Here is a 17,008-nt window from a genome sequence, read left to right as displayed (position 1 = left end):
AGAACCGGGTGCTGTGCCCTGCAGGCTAGGTTGCCATGTCCCCGTCCCCTGTCCCGCACGGCCCTGAGATATTAAAACGCGAAGGGGCATCAGGAAACTATGTAAAAGGAAGTGAACGCACTGCTTACCTTCTGCCCTCTGGTCTGGTCCCCGGCGCTGACGTCTGTGTCCTTAGCAGAGTGTTTTCCACATGCCAAGTACTGATGGCGGTTTGACCAGACCTTGGTGGGTGGTTTCCAGCCCCAGCTGCATGTTAGAAAGACCTGGGATTTTTTGAAAGATGCTGATGTCCAGATGTCTCCCCAGAGCCCCTCACATCAGATTCCCCAGGGCTGGGACCTGGACGTCTGGAGTTTTTCCAGGTTGCTGCCCGACTCCAGCATGCTTTGGGGCTGAGAAGACTTGCTCTAGTGTCTGCCCTCTGCCTTGATCTTCCACAGGGCGTCCAGGGTCCGAGGATAAACAGGAGGACGTGGCCGGTGCTTCAGGACCCTCATCTTAAGTCAGATCTTCCCCCCCCCCCTTTCTTGTCTGTGTTAGATTCCTGGGGCTGCTGTAGCATAGTACCGCAGATGGGGTGGTTTAAACGACAGAGATTTCTTCTCTCTGAGTTCTGGAGGCTGGAAGTCCACGATAAAGGTGTGGGCAGGGCTGGTTCCTCCTGAGGCTATGAGGGAGAATCTGTCCCAGGCTCTCCCCCAGCTTCTGGGGGTTTGTTAACAATCTTTGTCACTCCTTGGCTTGTAGAACATCACCTTGAGCTCTGCCTTCATCTTCACCTGGCGTCTCCCTGCGTGTCTCTGTCCAAATTTCCCATTTTTATAAGGACAGTAGTCATACTGGATTAGCACCTGTCCTAATGACCTCACTATAACTTAATTGCCTCTTTAGTGACCGTATCTCTAAACAAGGTCACGTTCTGAGGTGCTGGGGTTAGGACCCCAACATAAGAATGTTGGAGGGACACGATCCAACCCATGACACCGCCCCTGCTCACACCTCAGACCTTGGCTCCAGACCCCAGACGGAATTTCAGCACAGGGACACGTATGAAATGGGCTTTGCAGATGGAGCCTTCCAGGGGAGATCCTCTTTCTGCTGGGCTTCCACATCCCTAGGTCTGCAGCTGGCCTGGGGGATGGACTGGTCTGTTCCCCTCTCCACACTTCCATCCCCTGCCCCCTGCCCCGGGGAGATGGGGGTGGGGTGTGGCATTAGGGTCCAGGTTAACGGAATAGATCCATCAGACCTTCCTTCCTCTCCTCTGTTCCAATGTGACAGCCCCCCATTCACGTGCTATTTGGGGGCTCCAAGCTTAACCCAAAGCAGGTACCTAGAGATCAGAAATACCTCCTAGGTCCCCCCCAATCTGAGGTAACCTGGTCAGGCTGGAAGGCCCCGGGACTTGCGATATGCTGGGAAACTGACCGCTGGGCATCACTGCATCTGCCCCTGGGACTGGCCAGAGTCCAGAGTCAAGCCCCGTGGGTGGTGGTGACCCCTGCCGTAACACACCCTACCCGGTGGTTTTTTGAGATACGCTGCATCCTACAGGGATTTGAACGGCTCCGGGAAGAGACCTTTCTGGCCCAAGGAGAAGCCCGTTGAGCCTAAAGCCACTGACACTTTTATACTCACCCTTCTGCTTCATCCCTTTCCAGCCTTCCTCAGCCCCCCTGTACACCGCCTCCCAGCTTTAGATAATGGTAGAAAGTGTCCGAATGAGTCTTCGCAATAGGTTGATTGCATCCAAAGAGCAAATGAAAAAACAATTCTGTTGGACAGCTTTGACCAAATTAAATTCGGCCCATTCCTTGGAGCTTTGAGCTTCTGCGTTCTGCTGCTTAACCCAGGCAGAGCAAGTAGGACACGCATCCTTTTTTTTTTTTTTTTTTCTTCATTGTTAATTGGAAAATTTCTTTTTTTAAAAAATTTTTATGGGAGTACAGTTGCTTTACAATGTTGTGTTAGTTTCTACTGTACAGCAAAATGAATCAGCTATACATATATATATATATATATATATATATCCCCTCGGACATGCATCCTTAAGATCAGGTCCAGTAAACGGCCTCTTAAAGTCACGGGCGTGCTGTTTTTCCCGAGGTAAGTGCTGCTTATGCAAAGGTCTGTGGACAAGGCTGGGTCAGATTCCACAACTGTCCTTACATTTCATGTAGAAAAGCAAAGTGATGCCTTCCAGCCTCCCGTTTGGATAAACCAGGATGGTTTCTGCGTATGTCATAGGTGTTGAAGTATTCTTTGGATCTGTCATGAAAAGAATGAATTGCCAAATTAGCTATAAAGCTCCTTATGGAGATGGTCAGGCCATTCTTCTTTCAAAGTCATTAACACCTACATGCAGGTGGTCATGGGTTTCACAGCCTGGCTGGAAGGGCCCCCTGATCCCCCTGGGCCTTGTTCATAGGATGTGAAACTAGTTTGTGAAAATGGAAGCAGGTTAGTGGGCTCTGGCCATTGATATGTTAGCTGGCATTTAACCTTTAAGGAGCCATTGCCGTGGAAATCACTGCTGCTGCTAATTTTTTTTCTATTTCATATTCCACCACTTGATGTCATATACAGATAGGTCAAAGCAAACAAAATTGAGGGTTTTAGGTCTAAAGTGATCAAGTAACAGACATTTCACGTGACTTAGCCTGATATACACGTGCTGGATCTGGAGTTGTAAAAGATCTTCCTCCCCAGAAGAATAAATGTTATTTAAATTTCCTAAGGAAGTGAATACCGTTGTTCTCAGGGTCCTTAATTTGGTTTCAATAGCTCGAGCATCCTGGGGCACAAAGCACTGCTCTGCCGTCTATACCCCTCCTCGTGATGGGGAGTGGGTAAGGCCAGGGGAATCTCTAAAAGTCAGGGATCCAGATGCCTGCCTGGGAATGGGTTCCAAGTGACAGACCTGCTCACTGCGCCTTGGAAGCACCTGTGCTCTGCTCAGGCCAGACCCAGCTGCCTTTCTTGTGCCAACAGAGAGGCGTGCTGCAGTCACAGGCTGCCTTGTATTAGAGTCGCTGGAGGGAGCCGCCTTCCTTCCTTTCCTCCTGGACGCGTCGCCCACCCGGCTTTTCACCCGCAGCCCCCCCCTGACCCCGTGCCTTGCTCTTGCAGGAGGGATTTTAAGGAAGGGCGCGAAGCTGTTCTTCCGCCGGCGGCACCAGCAGAAAGACCCCGGCCTGAGCCAGTCCCACAACGACCTCGTGTTCCTGCAGCAGCCGGCAGGGCCGCGGAGGAAGGGGGCGACGCTGGCCCGGATCCTGAACAAGAAGCTGCTCTCCAGACACCGGGGCCAGAGCACCGCAAACGGCGCCCCCCTGGACCCCTGCCCATAGGCCGGCGCGCGCCTCCTTCCCCGCGATGCTGCAGACGTGGACCCTCCGTAACCACCCGCCAGGACGCAGCCAGAGGGTCCGTGAGCTGTGGACGGCCTCCCTGTCCCCAGTCTAGCTGGGTTTTTTCCCAACAATTTCATCTTTTAAAGGGGAAAGAAAAAACTCAACAATCTGAGTCTCCAGCCAGGAGGTTTCCCCCGGAGAGAACCTACAAAGCCCAATTTGCCACCAGAAGCCACGACACCGGACGGCTTCACAGCGTGGGCGGTGCTCACGTCTAAGAGTTGAAGTTAAACGGGAGAAGGATATTTACCACTGTGAACTGTGGAACTTACTATAAGGGGCTGTGGACGGGCAGGTGAGGCGGACAGGCTTTGCCCTCCACGCTCTAACTTTGGTCCGTGCCTGGACCACATCACAGAGAGGAGGGCCCCACTGTGCCGTCACTGTGAACGGAATGGATGGGTCACCTCTCCTAATTGGCTGCTCAGAATAAAAAGTGCAGGCGGCCCTGAGTACTGAGAGGTGGGACGCAGGCAAACAGAGAAATTACCATGGGAATGGAAACACTGACAAACGTAGGAAGACATTTGCCTTTGGTATTAGCCATATAACTTGAAAAATTATGCAAATACTAAATATATCCTATGCATATTATGCTGAACACTTTTCTAAGTTTGCTTTGAGCCTATTTGCGAGTGGGAGATAGATAAATCCTTATGTGGTTTTTATATTTTTCTCTATAGCATCAGAGCTGTAATAATACCAACAGAGCAGCCAACACATGGAATGTTTCTCTCCCGTCCGGCCTCCTTGTTCACAGAAAAGCCAAAAGATGAAGTTAGGAGCAATAAGCCACAGCTAGAGGTCGTGGGCACCACACATATATGGTTTTTCTTCAGTCCAAGGTTGGTTTGCCAAACATTGCCCATAGCCAAAACAAAGTACTTTTAGGGCAAAAGAGGAAATTATTTTATGTCTCAGGTGTGAGTCTTAGGAATGGAAGTTTAATAACAAATGAGCCAAACGTGCATCACATTTCTTCTATGAGCTCTTCAGAATTCTACTGTGTTTAGCAATTCTTGGGATGCCCTTGTTTTGATTCCCAGTGGAAAAAACAGTTAGTTCAGCACACGATGTTAATATCCCTACGTGTCTTCCAAACCTCTTTCCTCATCTGTACGCCGTTACCCTGGGATTCATTCACAATTTTCACATTGTCCACTCCTTCTCGATGAAACACTTCTAGGAGACGTGCTTATTAAAAAGCACTTGTTATCAGGGTGAAAGGTTTTGAGTAAGATTCATTTTCCTCCAATAAGATTTAAAGGCTATAATGAAAACTTGGCCTCTGTCACAGACGTGAAATTGGGTGAGTTCCTTCCTATAGCTGCTCTTGTGAATCCTTAAACATATATTTCAGGAGCAAGAGAGCCATGGATGAGCAAAAACCTTTATAAAAATCAAAATTATAGAATTTTTTCCTTTCCTTTTTTTTGAGAGAGAGATTAGAAAACTACATTAAGGATTTTATTATAAAATGCACATTTAAAATTCTTAGGTATCCCAAGAATTATCAAGTAACTGTAAAATGACTTTTTCAGCATAGTTTGCTTTTAAAGATTATACTCCAATTGTAATCACTGTAAATTAGCACCTGGTATTCCAAAATATAGTACGTTTCTACCAAGTTAGTCCCCATAGGCTAGTAATCTCTACTAGTCTTTTTGGAACCGATGGTCTCGTTAATGTTCTATTCTACTTGAAGGATTACTGTTCTCTCTCATGTGGTCGACAGAACCTGTGACATTCCAGAATTAATTCTAAGAGGATATTGTGTGTTGAATTTCAGGCACTGATCAGAAGTAGTTAGTACAATTTGTTTTTGATTTGGAAATTCAGATGGACTCGATTTATTCAAGTGTGAAGGTGTCAAGAGTTTTAGATTCAACTTTCTCGCTCTAAAAAAAAGTCTTAGCCATTCCCATTCCTGAATGACCCCATGAGCGTTCTGTTCACTGCTTCATACCTTTACCCGGGGCTGTGCTTTCTCAGCTTCCTCGTGACTTGAAACCTCTTCAGGGTCCTGGGAATGTGTTGGGTGGGCTGCATCCACCCCGTGTGTGAGAAGCACGTGGATTAACACGAGGGGGACAGTGTTGCTGGGGAGATGCATGTTTCTTGGTGTCTGTTGGATGCACGTCAAGAACCCTGTACACTTGAGTCAATCCCAGAGCTCACCCTCCAGACACACACACATAGTCACCGTCAAATGGCTTTTTCTGAAGTTACGGAGGACACTAACGTAGCAGGGAATAGGATGAGAAAAAAGAAGCGTAGGGTCAGGGTAGCACCATGAGAACAGGGGCTGTATCGATACTGTGAATGTTTCCTTTCCAAGCTGTTTATCCAGATCTGTTTTTTAATGGTGTAGGATATTTATGTCAAAGTAAATGTCATTAAGGCCAAACATCAATCTAGATTATACACCAAATGCAAGACCTACTCATTTGTAAGTCACCTTATTCCCTTACCTTTTCCACATGCTGGAGTGTTTTGAGGGCTTTTGTTTTTGTTGTTTTGTCTTGATGAAATCTTTGCAGAGTGGTGTTTTGAAAGCAGTTTCTCGCGAGCACTAATGTTAATGTGCGTCTGTATGTCTGGAACCAGCTGGTCACGTTGGTTTTAATGAGCTGTCAACGCTTCTCTTGGATTTGTTCAAGGACGAGCCTGTGTTCCTTGCGGAGGAATGAAATGGACCTTTAGGTGTGCGTGTATGTTTTCATGTAGCATCAACAGAAGTACCCAGCTCATCGTTCCAGCTGAAAACCTGCTGTGAGGAAGGTTTAGACCAAGCACTTTATTTAAATCAGGTCTCAAGTTTAAGTTCACAAGCGGCCCCGGATTCCTAGAGAGGGCTACCTGGCCTGCCGCTGCCAACCAGTCACAAGCTGGGTGCCTGACCAGGTGTTTGATTGTTTCACTGGCCACACCTATAGAAGAATATTGTAGATTTTCTTCTTGAACAGAAAGGGAAAGATTAATTTACGCTGCTGCCACTCAGTTCAGATGTTTTCTGAGTAACCATCTCGGCTCTCTTGAAACCTGAGAGTGTAGGTTGGTGGATGTTCGAAGGCAGAACATTTAACTCCATCAGATGAAAAACAGGTCTCAGCGCCGGCCTAGACCCTGACGCCAGGCCCTGCCTCTGCTGCCCCAAACCTGCGAAGGCGTGATGACCAAAGCAAGCGGCACAGGGACGCCAGCACTGCTTACCTGCGAAGCAAACTCAGGTTACACCTCTCTGGTTCCTTTTTTTTGGGGGGGGGGCATTCTTACCTTCTGGATGAGGAGGCATTTGAAATACAGCAAACTGCCCCATTCACCCAGCTGCCAGCTGGTCAGTGATGTGCCATTTATAATTTAGGCTTGTAGCTTTTTTTTCCCCCAATATCATATCAAAGCGACATTTTTTTTTTTTTAAAGAAGAAAATAAGAGGTTTTCCAGGTATGTGGAGAGGTTTGGCTTGATGACCAAGTGTGGTGATGACTTTACCCGACAATGATTGTATCCCTGGGAAGCACTTTAAAAACAGACTGCAGTCCCGCGCCAGGCCTGTGCAGTCGGGTTCATGCGGGGAAGGTGTGGCTGGAACACGAACGGTCTTTGAAGGAAATAAACGTGCCCATGCAACACTAAACATGGAGTCGTTTTTGCTGAGTCCTGTGCTGTCCCCAGAGTCCAGCGGCTTCTCTGAGGCTCCGGAATCCTGGTCTTTCTTTTGTCAGGCGCCACCCTGGTCAGCTGGCTAAACGAGGAGCCATCCTCCTAACATTCTTCTTAGGCGATTTGTAAGTCACTTAGCAGCCGCTTTAGGCCTGGGGCGAAAATCATTTACTAGACCGTCCATGTCTGCCGTGAACTTTCGGGTTCTGGCGAATTGTAGGTGCTGCCAGTCAGGGTCTGCTTGGCCTGGGTCCCCCAGTGGCCACGTGACCCTGTGTGATCCCCAGGGACCTTATGAGGAGTCCCGTCCCCTTGGGGCATGAAGCCTTTATCCATCCATCGCCCCCGTTGTCATCGCCCCATCCCAGCAGTCGCCCGAGGGTGGGTGCACAGTGGACACCTGCATGGGGTCAGAGGGGCATATGCCAGGTGGGGCTCTGGGGTGGCTGGCATCCAGGCTGGCGTGGGCTCCTCCACGGTTACTGGGTGGGGCCGGGGCAGGGGCCGGGAGGGGTGCACAGTGTCCTGCACCGGCCCTGCAGGCCTCACGTCTCTCCTGGTCATCAGCTTCCCCGTTGCCATCAGTTTCACCCCCCTGCTCTGCCCAAGCACCCGGCACTTAGAAAACTGGTACCCACCCCAGCCCCTCACCCGTCCCCCCACCCTTCCTCGCAGCTGCCCTGACCCTGCCTATCCTTTTGGGTGTGGAGTGGTCACTTGAGGGCCGAGACTGACACACAGCTCTGCATTTCAGAGCAAGAGTCTGCCCATGCGAAGCCCCAGTGTTAGCGGGGCTCAGACCCTGGATTCTCTGCTCTGGACGTGGCAGGTGGCGATGGTGCTGCGTCTGGTTTGGGATTAAGGTATCCTGGGGCCTGGGACGGAACTGCTGCTTCCTGTGTGGCCGGTGGTCCACTCTGCACTGACACCCTAGGAATCCGGATGGACTTGCTGGATGGCCGGCTTTCCCAGCCTGACCTCCTGCCGGTCACCTGCAGGTGCACACTGCTCTTGCCAATCCCCTCTGTACAGCCCAAATGTATCCACTTCAACCACCTTTGGTCATTCTGGAATGCACACCCCTCGGCCCCAGGGTACACTTCTCCCTATTCTTATGATCTAACCAAACACAAGCCCCACCTTCTGCATGAAGTGCTCGGCCACCTCGGATGCCCCAGGACACTTCCGTCGGCATCCTTCAGTCCCTGTCGCTTGGCCCCATCTCACTCTCTCCTAGACTTGCACCCCAGCAAGAATGTAGGTGCCTGTATCCCCTGGGTTTAGGATGGTGCCCACTTAGAGCAATGATGGACATCAGCAGACAGCTTTATATAAACTCAAATAGGAGGTCTGCTTACGCCTATCCTACCCCACTCACCAGGGCCCAGGGTCAGCGGACAGAGCCAGACATGGAGGGGCGGCACGTGACAAAAAACATGCTGCTCTTGACCTCGGTCACTTCCTACAATTATAGGGTGCTGTGTGTACATATCAATAAATCGTTTATTAAAAGAAAATGCAGCTCACTCACCACAGAGGGCTGGCCACCAGGATGAAGGACCTTGCACAGTGCCCGCCCTTAAGAGAAAGCTGCCAGGCCAGACCCCCTGAAGCACCAACTTTCACCATTGTCCACTGGTCACCTTGGCTCTGTAACCATGACTGTCCATAATGCAAATTGCCAAGCTGTGCCCTGCATGTGCCAGGCATTCAAAACTAACTATTCATTATATTGATGTCATCAATATTTATAAAGTTGGATGCTTGCTTAGGTGCTTTGGGTTACTTGGTATTTTAGAGAAATACCAGGAGAGAAAGACTCGAGAGCACAGTGATTATAGCCAATACTAACTGAGCACTTACTATGTGCCAGGAATTTTGCAAAGTGTTTAACAGATACTGACCCTATACTCTTTGAAGCAACCCCATGAGTTATGATCTATCTCTGCTCTACAGATTAGGAAACTGAGGCGGAAGGAGGTTAAGTAACTTGCCCAAGATCACACAGCTGATAAGTAGCAGAACCAGAATTTGAAACCAGGCTGTCTGGCTGGAGAATCCATGTTCATGACCACAAGTCTCTACTACCTTGTGTCAACTGGAGAGACCAAGGACTTGTGGCCTATGTAGTCTCTCCTGAACATTAATGCTCCCTGTTGTGGGTGAGAATGATGGAAAGTGAGATGCACTGCTTTGCACATAGTAGGAATGAGATTATTTGCTGATTACTTCTCCCTTTATCTGGATGGGAAGAATTAGCCAGATTGAAAGTAGAACCTAAAGGTGGTGTAAGGAAGTGAAGCTTAGGATATGTACATCCATAATGTCCCCTAGCAAAGGAGTTTTATATCTAAATTAACAAAAAACCAGAGTTGATGAGACAAGTTAGTTGGAAAGTACACATGTCAGGCAGGCCAATGTCAGGACTGAGGGCATGACACCCAATCTGGGGCCACACGGTAAACTGATGACATCTTAACGTCATAGCTAGTCTCTGTTCAGGAAGGAAAATCCACTGACAATAAGGGAGGTTCTTCCCTGTTTATGTTTTTTTTTTTAATTCTCCCAATTTATTTTTAAAAATTCCAAACCTACAGAATAACCTACATACCCTTCACCTAGATTCCCCAGTTTTGCTGCATTTGCTCTATCCAGCATCTATAGGTCAATCGATCAATTATTGTTTGAGGACATCATGTTTCACCCTAAATTCTTCAGAAGCCTTTTTCTAAGAACACAGGCATCTTCATGTCATAATTCAATGCAATGATCATGTCTGGGAAATCTAACATTAATGTTTAAAAATTTCAATTTAACATCAATGCAATACTATTATCTAGTATCACAGTCTATATTCACATTTCCCTGACTGCCTCCACGACATCCTTTATAGGTGGTTTTCCTTTTTTTCTGCCTGGAATTCAGTGAAGGCCTGTTGCATTAGTTGTTAACAATGAGAATTTGACACTTTCAGCAACAAACCATTTTTTTTTAAATTTTAGAATTTTGGCTACAAATCTGCCTTAAAAGGAATTATTTCCATCCCTCACAGACAGAATATAATGAACAAGCTGAGATTTCTTTTGAAGATGCAATGACCTTGGGGAATGTGGACCCAGCCCTGGGCTGCATGCATTGCTATGAGAAATGGCTTTAGGGGGGTTGAGGTCTTGTCTGCTTTTCCACTCTTGCTCTGTCCCGACACTTTTTTCTATAAACGACCTGCTTTTGTGCCTATATGCCAGTAGATACTTAGTGTGCAGAGACCAGAGAACCAGCCATCTGGGATGAGAATTGTGAGTGATGTCACCAGAGGGGTGGGTGTGTAGGTGGGGGGACCACATTAGCTGTCGTGGTCAGTTTGGGGCTCTTGAGAGTTGGGGCGCATTTGGGCAAAGACCTGAATGACGGGGAGATGGTGGTGGAGAACCTGGGAACGTGTTCCAAGATAGTGGGAATGCGTGCAGATCTTGGGAATGTGTTGGAGGAACAGAAGCCTGGCGGCGGGCTGGGACTTCACCACTGGAGGGCGGGGCACTAGCAGGGTGGAGGTGAGGGGACACAGGTGAGGTGATCTAGGTGTAGGAGGCTGTGGTGCAGACCTACCGTGAGTGCCACTGGGAAGCCACTGCAGAACATCAAGCATGGGGGGTGGCGAAATGAGCCCCGGCAGCACTCCACACTGCAGGCTCCCTCCCCACTCCCTGAGGATGTGCCCTGCTGATCACAGGGCACTTAAGATCAACCTCGGAACTTCCCTGGCGGTCCAGTGGTTAGGACCCCGCGCTTTCACTGCCGAGGGCGCAGGTTCAATCCCTGGTCAGGGAACTAAGGTCCCACAAGCCAAAAAGATCAACCTCAAACACAGACCAATTCATACAAGTAAGTCTGGCTGAAGGATAAATTCCTGCAGGTGGGACTGCTGGGCTAAAGGCTATGTGCATCTAGAATTACTGTGGATATTAACAAATGGCCCGGATGGAGGTTGTACCCGTTAAATTTCCCACCCGGAAAGGATGAGAACATTTGTTTTTCCACAGTCTCTCCAAAATCATGCTATTCAACTTTGAAAATTCTTTGCTAATGTAATTGATAAAAATGATCTCACTGTGATTTTGCTTACATACATAGTTGCAACAATATAGTTGACTAGCACCTCCTATGCTTAGGAGCCATTGCATGTTCTGTGCACCGTCCATAGACTGTTCATTTTTCTGTTGGGTTCTTTATCGTTTTCTTAATGGTCCTTAAGAGCTTTACATACATGAGGGGAACGAGCCCTTTCTAATATCAATTTCAAATCATTTTCCTCACTTCAGCCCCTTTCTTTGACTTTGTTAACGAAGGTTTTTGCCAGGCAGAAATGAACAAGATAGCTAACATCTCTGAATATGAGAGGCCAGGACTAGATAAGCCATCCCTCTGGTCCCTTCTATTTCTAATACTTTGTGACTGGTGGGGGTCAGGAGGCCACACCAGTCCCCAAGCTTGGGGTGGAGGGAGGGGCAGAAACACTCAGTGCCAGGGAGCTCTCTCGCCTCAATTTCGCAGCCTGGGTCCGTGTGCAAACTTTGCACAGAGCAGTGTGGGGTAGTGGTTACGGCGGGGACTTCGGGGACTCACTGGGCCTGGATTGAAATGCCCTGCTCTCCGCTCACCAGCGAGCTGCTCTGATTCATGAAATTGGGGGGCAGAGCAAGGGCTTCCAAGCGTTCACCGAGTGGACAGAAAGATGACCAAGAATGGCAGCAGTCCATGGGCTAGATCCATAAATCACTATGCTTGGGCAGCAAATCTTAGAACTGTTTTAAAGAAAAGTTCGACCCCCGCTCTCACCTAACCCTCCCAGCCCCCTCCAGGGAATTCAGGCTCGACGGAGCCATCAGAAGAAAGGTACTGGGTGTGGGTAGGGGGCCTGCGCGAGCTGCCAGCGCAAAGCTGCCTGGGGTGGCGGGACCCGGCTGCGCCACCGGCTAAGGGGCCGCGCGTGGCCGCCTGACGCTCCCTCCAGTCTCGGGGAGAGGGCAGCCGGAACCCGCCCGGCTTCTCCCCGCCGATCCGGATCCACGCCACTCGCTCACCGCGCGCCCCGTCCACGCCTCGCCACTGCCCCGTACACCCCGCCCAAGACCTGCCACAGTCCTGTCTACACCGCTCCGGCTCCCCCTCTTCCACGCGGTCCGCGTCCACCGCAGCCGCTCCCGCTCCGCTGGTCTGTGCCACCTTCTCCTCCGTCCACACGACCCGCGCCCTGCTGCTCGCTGGTCCATGCCGCCCGCTCCACCGTTCCCCGTCCACACTGCCCGCCTCCGCGCCCAGGCCGTCCGCTCTGCGTTCACGCCGCCCACTCCCAGGCTCTCCCGTCCACGCTGCCCGCTCGCCTGCTCCCCAGGCCAGGCCGCCTACCCCCGGTCCAGGCCGCCAGCTCCCCAGCTCTCCCGTCCAGGCCGTCCGCTCCCACGCTCTCGCGTCCACGCCGCCCGCGCCCCGGGAGAACTACAACTCCCACAATGCCCCGCCACCGCCCCCCGGCTTCCGGTGCTGCGTAGTTTCCGGAGCGGATCGCAACCCGGAGTCCGGATCCGATCCCGCTCTGCACATTCCAAAGGCAGGTAAAGCCCGGGCCCCGCGCCCACCGCCCGCCCCCGCACGCGTCGCCCCGGCCCGGCCCGGCCCACCGCCCCCGCGCGCCCCCGCCCGGCCCGCCGCCCCCGGCCCCGCCCGGCCCGCCGCCCGCCCCGGTCCAGCCGCCATGCCGCCTGTTCTTTGTTACATTCGCCGGCTGCGGGCACCGTGGGCGATCGGAGTCAAAACCCGGCTGGATTTCCCGGAGCCGCTCCGGGATCGCCCTGCGCGCCGCCAGCCCGCCCGCCGCCGGCCCCGCCGCGGGCCCCGCCGCCCGCTCCCCCCGGCCCGCCCGCTCGGGGCCCGGGGCCGGGGCCGCGCTCGCCCGTGGGCGCGGCGCTGGGGGTCCTCCGCCCCCGGCCCCCGGCCCGCGGTCCCGCCCCCGGGCGCCCTCGTCGCCGATGGTGCCTCGTGATGTCACTCCCCCCTGTCCTGGGCCCAGCCCCCGGGGGCGAATGGGGAGGGTCCCTGGACCCCCCGCTCCTGCGGTTAGCAAGGCAGACCCCACGATTCGGGCGACGGGGCTGTCCAGCCTCCCCCCGCCGCCATCCCGCGCACCCTGCATCCTGTTTGTGTAAACCCTTGGGTGGCAGAGGCAAGGTAGTGAAATCCGTGGACAGGTGACATGTGCCCGCCCTCGGGGTGGGTGGCTGTGCTGGGAAACGGCGCGCTGGCCCCGCCCTGGCGCGGACAGGTGGACCAGCCGGCCATGTGGCCTCTGGCGAGGGGACGGGTATTCGCGATGAAGGTCAGCTTTGAGAAGACAAGTGAAAACGCATTATGGAAATATCCACCGTGCTGATAGCTATAGTTGTTATGTGTTTATCTCTATTAAGCTCTTAAGGTAGTAGATGAGATTTTTTTTTTTTCCCACAGAAGCTCAGCAATTGCCCCCCTACCCCACCAAGGGTAGATTAAAATGGTAGAAACAAGTGTGTGATCAGAGACACGTGCACCCGTGTACATATTTAAGCGGCCAACCCACAAAAACCACGTTTGCTTAAGCCACTCTCATAGAATCTGGACTCACCAGATAAATTTGGAGAAACCCAGCTTGGTTCCTGGACGTATTTTTAAGGACGAAAAGTAAATGAGCAAGTGGTTTTGTGACAGATCTTCAAAGGCAACAGTGAGAACTCTCCCTGGAGCGTGTAATGATGTAGACAGTTTGTTTTTATAAGTTAGCCTCCGCCACTCCACCACCACCCCCAGTACACACACAGCACCACCGTATTTTGTTTCAAACCTGGACATTTTCACGTTTTCCACATTTTCATGGCTCCACTCTGCTTCTCTGGATTTCCTTGACATCACTGCCTTATGGTGAATGGTTAAGAAATAGGCCTATAGTTTGAATTTTGAAAGGGAAAGATAGTCAGATTTATCCTGTATAAAGTGTTTTTCTCCTATATGTTTGATTCATATTTTTGCAAAAAAGCTGCCCACAAAGAATACAATATGTTCGATTTTGTAAGCAGAAGGAATAGTTATTTCTTCCAGAAGACCAATAAGTAAATTTAAAAATCACCTCCAATTACAAGGCTAATAGCTTTTCTGGGAATAATTATATTTGAGAAAGTACTCCGTTAGCTTGGGATATACCTCTCATATATCATTCTTTTGATATCATCATCTGTGTAGAAGGCCAGGGGAAGAACACTTCTCCCATTTTGCAGATTTAAGGGAGATTGAAGGCAGCTGTTTCTTGCACATGTGACTTGAGAGGCTGAGATTGTGGGCAAGGACTCAAATGCTTTCTCAGCCTCCTTTCCACAGTTGTGACGTATGGCAATACCTGTCTTTCATCTCACATGGTTCACGCGTGCGCGTGTTCGTCGGCCATCCACCCAGCAGCTATCACGTGCCGGGCGCTGCAGAGGGCGAGAGGGAAGGCCCTGCCTGGTAGACCGAATGCTCTGGAGGGAGGGAGGTGGGCAGTGGTTAGAGCATGTAGAAGAAGGCAGAAAGGGTGACAGGTGGAGGCGGGGCATGGGCAGGGGTAGGCACACTTGGGCAGTGGGGACCAGGAAGGTCTGTCTGAGAAGGCAACATTCCAATGGAAACCAGTGCAGCGAGGCCCTCAGTGGAGATCTGGGGTGAGGGTGTCACAGGCAGACGTGGCAAGTGCAAAGGCCCTGGGGTGGCAGCAAGCTTTGTGTGGCCGAGTTGGGGCAGCACAGGAGGGTGGCACAGGCTGTACTCTACTCAGAGTTTACCCTGAGAGCCAAGCGGACACCACTGGGGTTTGGGGCAGGGGTCCAAAGGATCTGTGTCTTTTTAGAGAGGACCTCGTGGCTGCCCGACAAGGTTCCCCTAGAAACAGGGTGGGGGCAGAGGGGAAATGAGGTGACAGGACAAAGAATATTTCTAGAGCGAGGCAGGCCTTGCTGCTGGTTTGGGTGGGGAATGTACAGGGGGTGACAGGAGGTGCCATTCACTGAGGCGCAGGTGACAAGTGTGCAGTTTGAGGGGTGGTCAGGGAATCAGGACCTGGTAGACCAGCAGCATCTTCAAACTGCCCCTCGGGTGGGAGAAACCCTTGCCCAGGGCCCATGGTCCTGGTCATCACCTTCCTTAAGTGCTCCCTTCCTAAGGAAGGGTCCCTCCCACTGTCCAGAAGATGGCGACCCCCAGCCCCAGTCTTGGTGTGGGCCGTGGTCAGCTCACAAATACGTGGCTTTCACGGTGCATGGGAGACCTCGGCAGGGGGTCGTTGCTGAGCGGCGACTATAAGAAAGCTCTTCCGTCCCAACTACTTGTCTGTGGGAGCAGGGTTTCCTGCACTCACATCTGTAAAAACGAAGGGTAGGAACAGAGTTGAATTGAATTCCATGATACGTGACTGGATTGGCGGAAACGTCCTATTTATCTCATTAAACCCAGCTTCTGTGCTAGGTGACTGTTCACCAGTGTGGCCAGTATTTCCATTTTGATCAGTGGTGTCCCAGTTACTCGAACGATAGCGTAGTCCAGGAGAAATTAGCACAAACTCATGGTCATAGGAAATCAAGACTAATTTGATCTGTATGCATAAAAGGTGATCAATAGTCATTTCAAGCACAAACATAACACATTGGGTTTAACATCTGTGGCGATGGAAACAGACGATGGTAAAGAAAGAAGTGCCGTGAGCCTCCTGACAGATGAAGAAGAGCTTGTCCACATGCCTTGTGACCGGATGGCAGTGGGTATCACGCTGTGGTGTTTCGATTCCAATAGATGTGTTTAGAAGAGCCACATAGCAGTTTTATTTTAAGAAGTTAATATTCATAATATGCTGGAGATTACGTCCCTTGCAGCTGTTTAAAGTAAGGCTGAGCAGCTTACACTGTCAGCTGAAGGGCAGGAAATAGCATTTTGTAAAACACTTTTGTGGGACTGTTGGCAAAGAGGTCGGTCATGGAACCATGCGTCAGGTGGGCTCAGGGGCCTGGGTGGACTCGGGCATGGGAGGTGATGGCGGGTCAATGCTGGGTCTGGATGGAGAAAGGACCGAAGAGCCGGCCTGGGCTGCCCCACTGTGGCGGCTTGAGATGGGAACACAGAGGGGCCTCGGGAGGAGCAGCGGTCGGGATGGAAAGACCAGGAGACCTCGCAGGAAAGGGTTTCCAGGGGGAGGGGTTGAATGCTGCCTAGGGGATGAAAGGGAGGCAGTCCACAGCGGAGGGCTTTGGTGGAGCCGTGAGGGCAGTTCTTCCCATTCAAGAGAGAAGCTGCCAGAGTCCCTCCCAGGATTTTTGCAATGAACGGAGACGGAAGTGCGGCATTAGAGCCACAGTTAAAACTTTTTTGTTTTCATGAGTGAGCTCTGTTGAAGGCTGGTGTGAATAATCCAGGGGAGTAAGTCTGCAGCAGAGACAGGTGTGTAATAAGGGAGGTGCAGGTGGGGCGGGGCCTCCCGGGGAGACGTGGCTGCAGTGTGCCTGTGGGGTGAGTGACAGGTGTGGCCAAGAGGGCTTTGGAGAGGAGGGGCCATTTGGATTAGGTTTTAAAGGTTACGTAGGAGTTTGGCAGGTGGAGGGAGTTTCTGGAGGAGGAAACAAGAGGAGGGGGTCATGGAGGCTGGGAGGCTGTTCATGGATGCTTTGGAGTGGTGAGGAACCTTTGGCTGTCACGGCGCGGCGGACAGCTCAGGGTCACAGTGGGGGCCCAGTTGAAGCCTCTCCTCCTAATAGCATCTGAGGAAGCCCAACTCTGGATGCTCCCCTGGAGTCTCCCAGAGCCTGTGGGGTCATGTTTCCGCAAACTTACAGAAAATTGAAGCGTGGGCTTCCCAGAGATGACGGCTTTCTTCGCCTGAGGGGTG

General features: G+C 51.4%; 2 protein-coding genes across 11 annotated transcripts in view; both read left to right on the top strand.

The window, feature by feature from the left end:
• Window positions 1–7,051, top strand: part of C2CD2 (C2 calcium dependent domain containing 2) — a 61,191-nt gene extending 54,140 nt beyond the window's left edge. For 4 of the 5 annotated variants that reach the window (XM_082458789.1, XM_082458795.1, XM_082458790.1 and 1 more), the window contains one exon: window positions 3,130–7,051. In XM_082458789.1, coding sequence (XP_082314915.1) covers window positions 3,130–3,350 — 221 coding nt within the window. In that variant the 3' untranslated portion in view covers window positions 3,351–7,051. The remainder of the gene's footprint in view (window positions 1–3,129) is intronic. The other variant, XM_082458793.1, reaches the window with a different exon arrangement.
• Window positions 7,052–12,631: 5,580 nt separating this feature from the next.
• The window catches only part of PRDM15 (PR/SET domain 15), a 59,270-nt gene continuing 54,893 nt past the window's right edge, over window positions 12,632–17,008 (top strand). For 5 of the 6 annotated variants that reach the window (XM_082458763.1, XM_082458762.1, XM_082458764.1 and 2 more), the window contains exon 1: window positions 12,632–12,685. The gene's annotated coding sequence lies outside the window, so the exon portion shown is untranslated. Of the gene's footprint in view, window positions 12,690–17,008 lie in introns of all 6 variants that reach the window. The other variant, XM_082458761.1, reaches the window with a different exon arrangement.

This window comes from Balaenoptera physalus (assembly GCF_965194825.1).
Source record: "Balaenoptera physalus genome assembly, chromosome: 4".
NCBI classification, from domain to species: Eukaryota; Metazoa; Chordata; class Mammalia; order Artiodactyla; family Balaenopteridae; genus Balaenoptera; species Balaenoptera physalus.
Note: the sequence above shows the minus strand (reverse complement) of the source record. Positions and strands in the feature narration are given on the sequence as shown.